Here is a 15,787-nt window from a genome sequence, read left to right on the forward strand (position 1 = left end):
TTTTGTAGAATCTACTCCTTTAAGATTTTTAAAAACACGTTAGACATACATTTGTCAGGAGTAGTTGAGGAAGAGTTGATCATGGCTTAAGTCAGAAAACCAAAATATGCACAGGTTACTTTTTTCTGTTGTTCTCTTATTCCTGTTTGAACACTATTACTCACTGTAAAGCAGTGTGATTGTGACTATAGTTCTCTTTGGTGAAGAAAATCATCATTTAGATAGACAATTTTATTAATGTAGTTTTGCTTGCATGGAATTCCTTGCTGACATCAGCATGATTAAGAACTGCTGATACTTATTTGGGTCCCATTTGTCATTTTAGCATCAAGCCTCTGTTTCTTCAGAGATTGGACAATACCCTTAGATTATCCTAAGAGCATTCACTTCAAAACAGTATAATGCTTTAATCTAATCTTAACTTCATACTTAAGATAAATGTGGTTTTCTTTTAACCAGTCTTTTGTGGGTGTTTAAAAAAAAACAAGTTAATTAAATATACTGCTGTCCAGAATACTCCTTTCCTTTAAAAAAAATATGCAATTAGTGTTAGTCATGCCAACCTGCAGCTGGAAATTTTACACTCCCTTTGAATTATATGCTTATGTTTCTTTCACAAATCTGTTCTTTATTTGTTTATTTTTTATATCCGTTGTTACACATATGATGCTTTAATTGTATTTTAAATTGCTGTGTAGCATGACAAGTCTCTCTGGAAGGGAGAACGTAGTTAAAGAAAAATACTTATTTGCATGACTGTTTTTGATGTAGGGAATATAGAGTGAATATACCTCACATTCCAGCTAAAACAGTTCAGACTTAAAGTTTCTATATGAAACAAAAGGAAAAAAATCATTCATCTCAATTTGTGTTCAGGGTAAGCCTTCCTAAAGAGTACAGCTGTTGTGGAAGATGTGGAACTGCGATCTGACTGACTGTAGGGATTATATATACACGTTTTCAAAAATTAAACTACTGTTTCAGAAAAGTGCACAAAATCAGAAGATTTTATATTATCCTAAAGTATCTGTTTCTTGAAACTCTGACTTACGGAATGTCTAAAATTTAGTTTTCTTCCTTGTCACATTGATTCCTAGAAGGAGGAGATTTAGCTGAGGAAGACCTGTCTGAAGAATTCTTTTCTGGGTAAAGCTTTAAATCCTGGAGGGAAGATTGATTGGAAGGCAAGGAGAAAGAGAAGTTTTGTGCAGTGGAGAATAAAATGGAAGTTATGAAAGGAAACAGTGTTACAAATGCTGGTTTAGAGTTCATAAGTCATGTCTTAGGGGGGAAGGTTCCTTCTCATTCCTTTGCTTAAACAATAAAGTGTTGTTACTAATTTTGTTAAATAATACTTAAACTCCAGGTAGTTATGTTAACTTTATAGAAAATCCATTCTCTACTAGGTGCTTATATATCTGTACACTTTTCTAAACAACGAAAGGTGAAAGCAGTATAGGAGTCAGAGCTGTATTAATTAAACGAAACTGTATTTTGTGTGAATCCCAACTAGGAATGCCCTTAAAATTTTGAAATGGAAAAATGTGTTAGTGGACTCAAATTTTTCAGAGCTAGACTTGTCTATGATGGAGAATTACATTTTATATTATCGTGTAAAACTGCATCTGAGATTGAGAAGCATGCTGTTTTCTGGAAGTTGCAGCTTCTCTAAGTAGCTGAAGTAGTATGCTTTACGATATTTTATTTCAACTTTTTCATCTTCCAGGATGCACTTGGATTCACGATAACGTATCTTTATATTCTACTGCAGAGTAGGTCCTATTTGATAATGATTATTGACAAAGTGGAAGACTGATGCAGAATTCTTCAATGCTAATGGACAAAAAATAGCCATAAATCAATCTCCCAAAACAACAACAAAAAATCAAATAATTTTAAATAACTCATCTACATGGCTCCTTAAAGTGTGACTGTAGTCATACAAAGTGTCTTGATTGAGAACAAATGCCTCATTAATCTTAAATGCTTCAGCTAACGAAAGCTAGTGAAGTCAGGATGAATAATGACTGGCATTACAGAGAAGGCAATGTGTACTGCACAATGTGCAAGGATGTAGTCACCTAATAGCTATACTACATAAATGTAAGTACCTTTATTTTTTAGAGGACAAAAGGATTTGGGACAGGAAAGAATTAGAAAGATGAACAAGCAAGGAAACAGGTAATATGCCTCAGTATCTTATTTCATAGTAACCTAGCCATTAATAGGGCTAGTAAGGGAGATCATAGAATCATAGAATCACAGAATGGTTTGGGTTGGAAGGGACCTCAAAGATCATCTAATTCCACGCCCCCTGCCATGGGCAGGGACACCTTCCACTAGACAAGGTTGCCCAAAGCCCCATCCAGCCTGGCCTTGAACACTTCCAGGGATGGAGCATCCACAGCTTCTCTGTACAACCAGTGCCAGTGCCTCAACACCCTCATAGTAAAGAGTTTATTCTGAATATCTGATCTAAATCTAATCTTTTTTAGTTTAAAGCCATTACTCCTTGTCCTATCACTATACAACCTGATAAAGAGTCCCTTTCCAGCTTTTTGCTATGGCTCCTTTAGGCACTGGAAGGCTTCTATAAGATCTCCCCAGAGCCTTCTCTTCTCCATGCTGAACAACCGCAACTCCCCCAGCCTGTCTTCACAGGAGAGGTGACCCAGCCCCTTGATTATTTTCATGGCCCTCATCTGGACTCATTGTAATACGTCCGTTTCCTTCTTGTGCTGGGGGCTCCACAGCTGAATGCAGCAGTCCAGGTGGGGTCTCACGAGAGCAGAACGGAGAGAGAGAATCACCTCCCTCGGACTGCTGGCCACACTTCTTTTGATGCAGCCAAGCATACAGTTGGCTTTCTGGGCTACAGGCACACACTGCCAGCTCATATTGAGCTTCTTGTCAACCAACACCCCAGGGTCGTTCACCTCAGGGCTGATTTCAATCCATTCTTCACCCAGCCTGTATTTGTGCTTGGGATTGCCCTGGCCCAGATTCAGGACCGTGTTGAACCTCATGAAGTTTGCACAAGCCCACCTCTCAGGCCTACCCAGGTCCTTCTGGATGGCATCCCTTCCCTCCAGTGTGTCAGCTACACCACACAGCTTGGTGTCATCAGCAAACTTGCTGAGAATCATAAAATCATAGAATTGTAGAACCATTAAGGTTGGGAAAGACCTCCAAGATCATCTGGCCCAATCATCCCCCTACCACCAATGTCACCCACTAAACCATGTCCCTAAGCACCACATCCGACCTTCTCTTGAACACCCCCAGGGATGGTGATACCACCACTTCCCTAAAATTTTAATTCCGTCTTCTGGCTGGAAATAGATTTGTGTACTTATTACACCATTAAAAAAATAAAAATCAGGGTCAGATACTTTGCACAAGTCCAGGTAGATGATGTCAGTTGCTCTTTTCCTATCCTCCAATGCTGTAGCCCCATCACAGAAGGCCACCAGGCACGATCTGCCCTTAGTGAAGCCATGTTGGTTGTCATTAACCACCATGATCTTGCCAGGCACAGAGATGATACTGAATGGCCTGTAGTTCCCTGGGTCTTACTTTTTTCCTTGTTAAAAGTAGGGGTTATGTTTCCCCTCTTCCAGTCAGTGGGAACTTCACCAGACCGACACATCTTTACTAATATGATGGATAGTGGCCTCGCAACTATATCCACCACTTCCCTCAGGACCTGTGGATGCATTTCATCAGGTCCCATGGACTTGTATACCTTCATGTTCCTTAGATGGTCTCACATCTGATCTCCTACAGTGGGTGGTTCATCATTCTTCCATTCCCTGCCTTTGCCTTTTGGGGCCCACGTTATGTGCCTGGAGCTTTTGCCAGTGAAGGCAGGCAAAAAAATCATTGCCTACTTCAGCCTATTCCATATCCCAGGTGACCAGGTCTCCTATTTCTTTCCAGAGAGGGCCTGTATTTTCCCTAGTCTTCTTTCTATCACTGATGTACTATAGAAGCCTTTCTTGTTGCCCTTGATGTCTCTGGCCAAATTTAATTCTAACAGGACTTTGGTTTTCCTTGTCTGATCTCTGGCTGCTTGGACAATGTCTCTGTATCCCTCCCAGGATATCTCTCCTTGCTTCCAATCTCAGTAGGCCTCCTTTTTCTGTTTGAGTTTGGCCCAGAGCTCCTTGTTCGTCCATGCAGGCCTCCTGGTGTTTTTGCCTGATTTCCTCTTTGTTGGGATGCATCACTCCTGAGCTTGGAGAAGGTGATCCTTGAATATTAACCAGCTTTACTGGGACCCTCTTCCCTCCAGGGCTCTACCCCATGTTACTCCAGCAAGCAGATACCTGAAGAGGGCATTGTCTGCTCTCCCACAATCCAGGGTAGTGAGCTTGCTGTGCTCCCTCCTCACTGCCCTCTGGATCCTGACCTGCACCATTTTGTGGTCACTGCAGCTAAGCCTGCTCTCGGATTTCACACATTGCCCACCAGCCCCTCCTTGTTGGTGAGAATAAGATCCTGCATTGCACCTCTCCTCATTGGCTACTCTATCACTTGGGGAAGAAAATTGTCACCAGTACATTCCAGGAACCTCCTGGATTACCTGTTGTCCTGGTTTCAGTTAGGACAGAGTTAATTTTCCTCCTAGCAGCTGGTAGGGTTCTGTGTTTCGGATTAGAATGAGAAGAGTGCTGATAACATGCTGATGTTTTAATTGTTGCAGAGCAATGCTTACACCAAGCAAAGGACTTTTCAGCTCCTTGCTCTGTCCTGCCAGCGGGCAGGCTGGGGGTGCAGCAAGAGCTAGGAGGGGACAGCCTTGCTGTGCAGTCCCTGCAACAGATACTGGGGTTGGCATGGGGGGCTGAAGTCCCCCATGAAGACCAGGGCTTGTGAATATGAGGCTGCTTCTATCTGTAGAGGGCCTCATCTGCTTGGTCTTCCTGATCAGGTGGCTTGTAGCAGACCCCCACAGCAGATCCCCTGCCCTTGCCCTCCCTGTGATGTGACCCATAAGATCTCTGCTAGCTCCTCATCCATCCCCAGGCAGAGCTCTATATTCTCCAGATGCTCATTGACATACAAGATGTTGCCCCGTTCTTGTCTCCTCTGCCTGTCCTTCCAAAAGAGCCTGCATCCTTCCATTCCAACACTCCAGTCATGGGAGCCATCTCACCATATTTCTGTAATGCTGATGAGGTCATAGCCCTGCAGGCTTGCATACATCTCTACCTACTCTTGTTTCTTCCCCATGCTACGTGTGTTAGCATAGAGACATTTGAGTTGGGCCCCTGATGAAGCTGACTTACTGGCTGGAGTGGCTGGAATTCCTTTGTGCTGCTCTTCAGGTGCTCCTGCTGGCCCATGACCCTCTTCCAGGTTCTGGGCATGTATAGCTTCCCCTGTCATCAAACTGGGAGGAGTGGGATGGATTGGAGTTCCTCTTCCCCAGTGACTCTAGTTTAAAGCCCTCTTCACAAGCTTGGCAAGCCTGTGACTGAAGGTGTTCTTCCTCTTCTTTGACAGCTGGACCCCTTCAGCCCCCAGCAGTGCATGTTTCTCAAAACCTGCATAACTTTTCCACAGACTACTTTAGCCCTCCATAGCACCGCAGAAACAATTCAGGACCTAAACTGGTCAGTTGGCACTGATTTCAAGAACTGCGTGTATCTCAGAGATTCTATGTCGAGTACTAATAGCAAATGTTGAGTAGTTTAGTGGTATTTTTTTTTTTTTTTCTGCAGATGAGCTTTCTAATGCTTCATATTTTGTACTCAGTCTTTTGTTTTATATTTTTTTTTTGGTTAAAGTGAAATAAGCTGAATGCCTTTTTTTTTTTTTTTTTCTTTTTGTCAAGGCATCAGAAAAGAGCTTTCTGCATTCAAACCCAGAAACTACCCTATTTCACCCTACTAAAAATAATGATTTTAAATAGTCTTTTTATAGTAGTGCCCTTCTCACTGATACAATGTCAGCATTTCTATTATAAACTCCCATTTTCACAGCCTGGTAACTGCCAAAATAACTCACTACATGTGAGTTGGCATATAGTGTTTTAATTTTCAGACTGATTTTGCTACCTAGCTTTAAAAGCATTTTGATATTGCTAATCAAGAGAAATTGCTGGGCTGAGCGTAAAAAAATGGCTATAGCAAGAAGCCTTAAGTTTTATCTTTTCTTTTTAGAAAAATTTGTTTATTTATTTATTTCCCAAAGAGGATTTTCCCCAACTTTCTTTGCAAAAAGATGACTCAGTAGATTGCACTGGATACTCCCAGTAGGGAGAATCACTTTTAAATGCCAACGCTAACCAATTTAGCTAGTGATGCTAATCAGATGTGGGGAGCATTATGTTTCCAGTTTTGGTGTAGTTCTAGGAACAGGACATGCATTGATTATAAAAACAATCTTTGACACAATATATTTTAACAAGATTGTAAATAGTTTCTCTGATGATGTCATAGAAAATGAATGGAAGACTATTAAACCTGGACAATATCTTTTTAACCAAAGTGCCATAATGCTCAGACCCAAATTCCATTTAGTCCTTCAGTTCTCAGAATCACAGAACAGGTAAGGATGGAAGGGACCTCTGGAGGTCATCTGCTCCAGTCCCCCTGCTCAGGCAGGGTCATTTAGAGCAGGTAGGTTGTCCAGGACCATGCCCAGATGGCCTTTGAAGATTTCCAGGGAGGCAGACACCACTCTTCGGGCAGCCCGTGCCTGTGCCTGTAAATATACAGTAAAGAAGCGTTTCTTGAAATTCATTTCTTTTCAGGCTACCAAGTCAACCTTTGACACTGATAACCATGTGAGAAGGCCTGATATTGTTGGGCAATTCTGTGCTTCATTGTTTCGTAGAATGGTCTTGTTTGAAAGGGGCCTTGAAGATCACCTCATTCCAATCTTAAAGCGACCTTAAAAAACATGTAATTCCAACCCCCCTGCCATGGGCAAGGACACCTCCCACCAGACCACGTTGCCCAAAGCCCCATCCAGCCTGGCCTTGAACACTTCCAGGAATGGGGCATCCACAGCTTCTCTGGGCAACCTGTGCCAGTGCCTCAGCACCCTCATACATTTCTTCCTAATATCTAATCTAAATAAACTCTCTTAGTTTTATACCATTAACCCTTTATACCATTATTCTGTACTCCCTTCCTTATCAAGAGTCCTTTCCCATCTTTATTAGAAGCCCCTTTAAGTACTGAAAGGCTTCAGTACGGTCTCCACAGAGCCTTCTCTTCTCCAGGCTGAAAACCCAGCTCTCTCAGCCTCTCTTCTTACGAGAGGTACTTCAGCCCCTCTGATCACGGCCCTCCTCTGGACCTGCTCTAATAGGTACATGTCTCTCTCACACTGGGTGCCCCAGAACTGAATGCAGGACTCCAGGTTAGGTCTCAAGAGATGGAGTAGAGGTGGAGAATCACCTCCCTCCACCTGCTAGCTACAATTATTTTGATGCAGCCGTGTATCAAATAGGTTTTCTGGGCTCAAAGTGCACATTTCTGGTTCATGAATAGCTTATTTCTGGCTTTTCATCCAACAGTACCCCCACATCCTTCACAGGGCTGCTTTCTACCCATTTATCACCCAGCCCATATTTGTGCTTGGATTCATTTGGGTATTCTTATCAAGCAGTTTTCCATTCTCTGAAGGCTGAAGCAAGATTTCAGTCTGATACAGCTTTGAATCTGGCCCTGCTTGAAGGTGGAATTGGACCGGGGAACTATCGCCAACCTTGTCCAGCCTAAATTCTTCTTCAGAGACCACACCCAGTCATGAGGAATAAATACTACTACAAAGTTATTGCAGGGGTTGGGGAAGAAGATGGAAATAGCTAGTTGCAGGATATCCTGCCTCGCACAGCTTGTGCTATGCTGCTTTCTTGAAGAAACAATTTTTTTATCTAATGATGTTCAAACTTAAATCTAATATTTACTGTTGCTTCCAAATATTGTCTTATAGTAATAGGAATAATCCTGCATATTTTTATGAGTAGAAATACCATCATTCCATTTTTGTTTGTTTATTTGCTAAATGTTTAGCTTTAGTATTATCTTCCAGCAGTGATTTCTGCTGTCTCACACGTTGAGGGAAAATGATCACTTCTGTATTGTATACCTTTGAATTTCAATATTTATTTATTTATTTAGAAAGCAGCTAATCTCATTGCTTTTGACATCTCTTTGAAGTGGAAGTCGTAATCTTTCTTTTTCAGATGCTTGGGAACAGTCATTCTTCCTACTGTAAACATTTCCTAAATTGAATGACCAATAACCACTGAAGAAAGTGTTTCATATACAGCCATGTAACATTCTCCATTTCATACCCTACATATATGTTTTTGTCTTTGGAGGTGTACATTGTAGCACCTTGAGAAAGGTCCTTTTTTAGGTTGGTACCCCTAACAAGTATGGGAGTTATTTTCACCTGTTAACTGTAATCACAGTTTTGATTTTTGTTGCAGTGTCTTAGCTCAGCCAGTTCATTCATTCTCTGCTTACAGAGATCTCTTCTCACTCCCATTCGCTGTCTGTCTCAGCTCTCTCCCCTTTCTGTCTCAGCCAATTCTCTCTTGCTTCTTGCGTTCATGCAGAACACACTTCTCAACGTTGCAGAGAGCAGGGAAGAAAGACGACTTGCTCTGTATGCTCAGCATGGCATGACGTGGGAGCTGCAATTTCAAGGAAATTTTTGGCCATCCCTGAATGGCCATCCCTACCACTTGCAGGGTAGACTGAATGTTCATGGCATTTACCTTCTAAAATGTGCAGGTTCACCAGCTGATGATGTGCAAACTTTTAATTCCAAAAAGTTGGTGACGGACAGATTTGAATGCATCTGAGAGTAATATGTTCATCCAAAACAGACATGCAGCCACCTTCAAATTTCAAGAATTTACTTCAAGCTTGCAGCTTCTAAATCTTCCTCAGCCAAAGATGTGCATATGTATGAAATAAATATTAACCTCTGGTGGGTTTCTTTCATGGAATTATTTAGCCTCCTCAATCAGTGCGACCTTTTAGCATCTACAAAATGCTAAACAACTTGATAAAAGTTTATTCTGGGCAGAGTAAGACTTTTCAGTGACATTTAAAAAAAAAAAAAAAGAAAAAAAGTTGAAATGCTTTTCTGAATGTTCCTAATAATAAAAGTGATGGCATTGTTGAGGCAGAGAATGGTGAAAGTTTGATAGCTTTTATGAACAGCTGAAGATGGTGAGTTGCAATGGTAACATCTGGCAACTCTGTTAATAAGTGAAGCTCCCAGGCATAAAGTGGATCCTGTCACTATGCCTCACTTAACTTGTCTGTAAGTTATTCTTAAGAATATTTTGTCTTTAAAAATCAGAAGTTTGTCTCTAAAAAGCTAATTTTAAGGTAGTAGCTTGAAATGGCTAGAATAACTGCTTTTGTATTGAAACTAAAAAATCTCAAAAAAAAAATTGAGTGAAGATTATTCCCCTGGTGTTGAAAGATTAAAATACTCATTAGTGGGCAGTTTCTGAAAAGAACATCTGCAAATTTGTTAAGATAAATCCCAACCTTTTTTCTCTACACAAATGTAAATACAGATACAAATATTAATGAACTAAGGACGTGAGCTATCTGAAAAGGCAGCCGTGCCATCTCCAAATGCACACCATTGTTAATACTACTCAGGGATGTGACCTTGGCCCTAACAAGGCAGTTGAGAGAAAAGGTGAAACATTTAAGGGTATTTATTTTCAGTACAGAGGCTCCTATCAAAAAAGCCTACCAGAATGGCCTGAAGTACATAAAAGATGTTCCTTAGCCTTACCCATACGAATTCTATCTATGTGACTTAGCTGTGGCAGAGTTCACAATTAGATACCTGTTTTAAGTAATGAAGATTTTCTACTGACCAACTTGTAAATATGACTAATGACCATATCTGTGACAGTTTTGCAGCAGTTCACTCTTAAAACTGAAAACGACTGTTCTGAGAAGTATCTGGGGGAAAAAATGAGCTAACCATTTAAAGTGTTTTCAGGCACTAAACAGAGTCAACAGAAGCATAGGAAACTAGTTGACAAAAGAAGAGTGGAAATACGTTGTTCACTGGATAAACAGTATCCTGCAGAAATCCTACAGTGCGGAAAACATTATAAAAGCTTTCATTGCTTCAGACCACCAGACAAAACGTATACTTACGTGAAATTATTTATTCTGGTATCACTGCTACATAAAGCTGTGACAATAAAATTATGACAATAACTTTGTAATAATAGTGTATGAATAAATTTCGGTGAATGCATTGTTTTTCAGAAGCAAAAATCTTAGGAACGCATGAAAAATAAATGAAATATATATTTAATTCCTATTGAAGTATGCAGTTAAGTATGGAGTAACATAACGTTCCTAATATTTAAGTATGATTTCTAAAACATTTCAAAAAGTATTTGTTAAAGCGTTAAAATGGCAGATTACATAGAATAGTAAGATCTGCTCTAGTGAGTTAACAAAGAAACAATTTTAGCCTGTTGTCCTGTCTACAACATGAACAGAAATGAATTAATTGGGAAAAATATGTCTTAGGCAAGCATTTCCTAATGCTCTCCCAATCTCTAACAATATGCAGATAAGAAACTGCCTTAGGCAAATGCACTACCTACGTATTTACTAGATAAAAGGTAACCTTTGATGGATTTCTTTCATGAACTAATGCAGCAACTTCCTGCATTAGTAAACTTCTAGCATCCACATGTGGCAAACGTTATCACATTTTGAGAAGAGCATTTATTTTTGTTTGGTTTGAATTAGCTACATTCTGATGTCCTCTGATAGTAACCACCTGGTGGATGTTATGCTGGAATACTTAGTCAAGTATTTTTCCAAGCCCCTAATGATTTTATTGGGATCTTTCAGACTCCACACTGTTGTCTTTTTTCCTGGTCTGAACAACTACAACATACTTAGTTATCCCTTAGTTATCACTTGTTGCAGATGTTGTTAACTGAATATAAGCTTTTTTTCATCTTTCTCTCTCTCTCAGTGAGATCTGCGAAGTAAGGTTATAAAGATTTTGCTAAATTTCTGAGATATTCTGGAAAACAGTATGCAATTAAATAGGGAATAGCGCAAGATAATGAAGCTAGAGTACAGACACAGAAATGGGGAACAATCATAGCAGCCACTGCTGTAGAAGGGTTTCTGAGGTTTGCAGTGCATGAACTTAAAGTCAGTGCCATCCAAAGAGTTGAACACTGTGGAGGGAAACTTGGGATGCAAGACATCAACTAATCCTGCTCTGCCTAATATTATTGAGAATTTGCTCTCTTTGCATTTCAGAGGGAAAGATGTGACCTCAAATGAAGACAGTGATTTAAAAAGTAGTGATAGTTTAGCCTACTAAGGACCTGTAGATGGAAAATGGCAAAAATGAAAGGAGCAATATGTTTTTCATGTTAATGATGCATAAAGAAAAAAGCAAAAAGAAAAAAAAAAAGGCAAAAAAAAAAAGAAAAAGGCTTAAACTGCAGCAGGGAACCTTCAGGTTAGCTGTTAGGAAAAACTTCCAGATGGCAGGGATATGAAAAGACTGGAAAAGATTGTTAGGGTTATTATGGAGGAGACTCTGTCACCACATTTTATGAGGAAGTTGTTCAAAACATGTCTGATAAAATTAATTAGGAATAACATGTTTTATTTACCCTGTATTTATCCACCCACATAGATGTATATTTCCTTTAACTGGATAAATATTATTCCTTGGAAGGGCCATCGTAATTTACAGGGTCAGTACAGGGTCAGGAAGAAAAAAGAGACAGTAGTTTAACAAAGAAAGAGAATCAAGTGTGACATGTTCATAGAGGTCCATAAGAAAAACCATTATTTGACTTACACATCCCTCTGCCATGGCTCTACTGAGTTCTGTTTCCTTTCTGTGTCAGACAGCAAGCTGTCTGACACAGAATACCATTGCTGATGAAGTAAGCGTGCGAGTATTGAAATGTGAAAACTGTTTTTATTAGCATTACTGTCAATATGACTGAATTTTGGTAGAGTGCAAAAAATACTCAAAGACAACCAAATGCATTCATTTTAATATATAAATAAATGTGAACATTTTTTCCCTTTGTGTTCATCCATGCAACAGTAACTAATATGCCTGAGTAATGGCATATCATTCCAGTAAGGGTGATCCATCTTTTGAATGTATGTACCAAAGAGAGCATGGTTTATTCACATTGACTTTTGCTGTTGTTTATAGCAGTGACTGCATCAGAGAAGTAGAGCATACACCAGATTAAGAATGTTGTTTGCAAAATTCTGTTTCATTGTAAGCAAGGGCAACTGTGCAGTCCAGAAACCATGGATGTGATCTGTATTGTTATGAAAAAATGCATTGCTTACACTGAAAATCTAAAAGGTGATGTGAATGTTTGTGTGATAAGGGTTGTGAATTATATGGAAATGGCTTAGTTTATGCAGCTACTAGAAGAGAGTGTTTTCTTCTATAATTCCAAAATGTAATGGAGATTTTAAAGCAGATGAGCAATTTAAAATATTCTAAGGTTTAATTTTGATGAGTGTAAAATAATATGCATAAGAAATTATTATCTCATGCAAATACAAATGTGATAAAATCCTTGTTTAAAGGATTTGCAGAGTAATAGTGAATAAGATACTGGATGTGTGCTAAGACCAGGCTCTGAAGTCTGTTGCTATCCTGGATTTTACACACGGAGAGCTCTGTCACTTTTTTTTCTACGAGGACAAGCATAATAATTGCTAATGTAGCCTGATCTCGTTGCCATTCCTTTACTAAGAGTCTTTCTAATAATCAGCTATCCTGTGATTTCATTGTTCAGTGTGTTGAAACTGGAGGTAAAGTTATAGCCAAACTGCATGGATATAGGACAATATTTTATGAAGCAAGGATGATGTAAGAAAAAGATCTAACAGGCTTTACCTATGGTCCTTCTCACACAGGTTTGCTATGAACATCAGTGTCATTTTCAAGTTCTGTATCCACCAGAGAATGATTGTTTCATTATTGCCTACCACCATTGTCTACTCACTGACACTTTGTATAGGTAGTCTTTGAGAAAGAAACACATTTGGTACCTGCAGGCCCTGCATAGGAGATTTTTTTTTCTAGCTGGCACTGCTGAGAATAATTAGAGTCACCTTCTTTTATCTGGCTTTATTTTTATTTATTTATTTATTTTTTTTTAACCTAGTGTGAAAGGTTTGCAATTAGTGGATAAGGGTTATGACTTCTGATTGCCAAGCCACTCTCCATCATGTTTGAAGAGTCATGGCAATCAAGCAAAGACCCTGGTGACTTGGGAATGGGACACATCTCCAATTTATGGCCTTGAACTGCCTAGCTGCATTAACAAACTACACAGCAAAAGATCAGATTAAGCTTTTCCTTCAAAGTAAAAAGTATTAATTAGAAGCAGGACCTAAGTTCATTGACATTCTAGTACTGAATTTCAAAGTAAGCTGGAATAAAAACATCAAAGCTTATAAGTTAGGGGCAAGAACCACTATTATTTTGCAAAACTGAGAGGTAGTCTGTTTTGCAAGTGACAATTGCTCTGATACAATAAATATCAATAAAGTGCTTCAATTAAAAAAAAAAGAAACAACAACAGGGAGCATGTGAGACAATTCACATACACGGATACATTTATTTTTAAGGATACACGGAACATTTATTTTTAAACAGGAAAATTATTTTTTTCTCCACAAAGATTTCTACTAAATCAGACTCATGTTCTTTTCACCAATCTGCAGATGTTATTCTACGTCTTCACTGTAAGCTTCCTGCTCCTGCAGAACTGCAAATGAGTTAGAGAAAGATTGTCAAGTAGTCTGCACAGCTCCTTTTGTAGGAGGAGCTTGTGTGGTATTTGCCTCTTCCTAAATGGCTGTTCCATTTTGGATATTATATTTTGCTGCTTGGTTCATTTGTTTTATTACTCTCGTATCGTCTTGGAGAAGCTTGCCCATCTATTTTTACTGTTTTCATCTCGTATCTCCCACCGTCTTATGTAAAACTAACAGGTTGGGAAGGAACATTCTGTTGGTCAGTAGCTCAGTTGGCAAGCTCTGTATATAAAGCTTAATGCTAATAGGAGAAAAGATGACCCATTCACTCAAGATGTGAAAGTGAATCAAAAGAAGAGCTCAGAAATAGATCTTGCCTTTGCTGATTTGTAAGAAAGGATCTAAAGATAAATCAGATTGCAGAGGACACAGTGCCGCAGGATTACTCTGTAGTTGTGTGATTGGTAGTCCTCAGGAGTCACAGGTAGGTTTAAAGATCTATAGACTGTTTCATCCTGTAGATTTCAAATGTAAGTGCCTAATTATAAGTGCTTTGAGTACTGAATGTCAATTAGAATCACATTTCCCATGACTTCAGTGGTACTTTATTGGAAACATGTCAATATGCCCAGTAGCTGTTTAGTGGAATTTTTATTGTCTTCTGTCAGAATCATTTCAGCACAGTGAAAGTGTATAAAGCCTTAACAATTTGATTCCTTACCATCTAGTTTAGGAAAGTCTTTATGTCAGCCCCGTGTAATTCAGTAACTTTTCAGTAACAGAGTGTTGTGTTTGAAACCAAAATAGATTCACGATGAGATAGAGTAATAATTCTTCATATAGCTTGAGTGTATATCAATGTGGATGGCAGCACTAAATTATTCTAATGACATCCAAGGCAGGGCAAGAAACATTGAAAAAGAATTTGAAGATAATTTGAACCAACTTGATCAGAGGTTGACAAAATTTAATACCTGTATACGTTGGCAAAAGGCATACCAAATGGTTATGATACCATAAATATCTACAAATATTTAGAAGGTAATTATGTATATGAAAGAAATTATGTGTTGGAAAGGCAATTATGTATAGCAGTTGCACAGCATCACAGAGTAATGAGTTGAAACTAAAATAAGAGATGGTACATTAGACTGTATTTGGTATGTGAAGTGGATGAGTAAGTACTCTTAGAGTAATTCTGACTCACCAGTTTGCTGTACCTTTAAGAGCATGAGCATTATGAGAAGAAAGAGGAAATAATCAGCCCTTCTTTCTACCTCCCTCTTTTGTTTGTTCTTCATTCCACTTACCCCTGCCCCTCTGTCCAATTCTGTTAGGCTTGAAACAAGAGGAGATTTCGTAAGATGCAGTGCGAGAGAGAATCTTGCAAAGGTAGAGCTGATTGAGTAAAAAGGGTGGCTCTGGAAGAAACAGTTAAAATCATACAGATTTTGAGTGTAGTCCTATGGAGTAATACACTACTGAAGCTTTTTCCTCCATTGAAGAAGCTCCCTAAAGTTACACGCAATATATGTTGAAGCATCTGCTACGTGCTGCAATACTAGCCCCCTTATGTTCCATTTTTCCTCTTAATATGCAGAAGCTACCTGTTCCTGCTCAGTCTCCTCTGAATACCTAAAGGAATTGGTATCCTAAGCCCATGGATTTCCTGATTTAATACTTGTTCACTATTACAAAGGGAACTGTTACCTGAATATGTTGGGTCACATCCCAGGTCTTTTGTGGTTAAATTAGTTAACCTCATTTCTCTTCTCCAAACCTCTATAGTAACATTAATTAGATGAAAGTGGCACCGTATGAGAGAATACGTTACCAGTTCTCCATGATACTGGTATGTAAGGCAAAAAGTTATCTGCCTAAATTGCAAAGATAATTTATTTATTGCAAGGAACTACTTTGTTTTTAAGAAAGGTCTTACAGGAAACTGTACAGCAAAGAATGACCTGTTTCGCTATTTGAGTTCAATCAATTGCTTACAA

General features: G+C 39.1%; 1 protein-coding gene across 4 annotated transcripts in view; it reads left to right on the top strand.

The window, feature by feature from the left end:
- KDM4C (lysine demethylase 4C) overlaps nt 1-15,787 on the top strand; it is a 284,404-nt gene that overhangs the window by 193,309 nt on the left and 75,308 nt on the right. The window contains exon 15 of one of the 4 annotated variants that reach the window (XM_035309604.1): nt 1,098-1,543. The exons of the other annotated variants lie outside the window; for them this stretch is intronic. Coding sequence (XP_035165495.1) covers nt 1,098-1,112 — 15 coding nt within the window. The 3' untranslated portion in view covers nt 1,113-1,543. Of the gene's footprint in view, nt 1-1,097; nt 1,544-15,787 lie in introns of those variants that run through there. 4 annotated transcript variants of the gene reach the window in all.

The sequence above is a fragment of the Oxyura jamaicensis genome, chromosome Z (assembly GCF_011077185.1).
Source record: "Oxyura jamaicensis isolate SHBP4307 breed ruddy duck chromosome Z, BPBGC_Ojam_1.0, whole genome shotgun sequence".
NCBI classification, from domain to species: Eukaryota; Metazoa; Chordata; class Aves; order Anseriformes; family Anatidae; genus Oxyura; species Oxyura jamaicensis.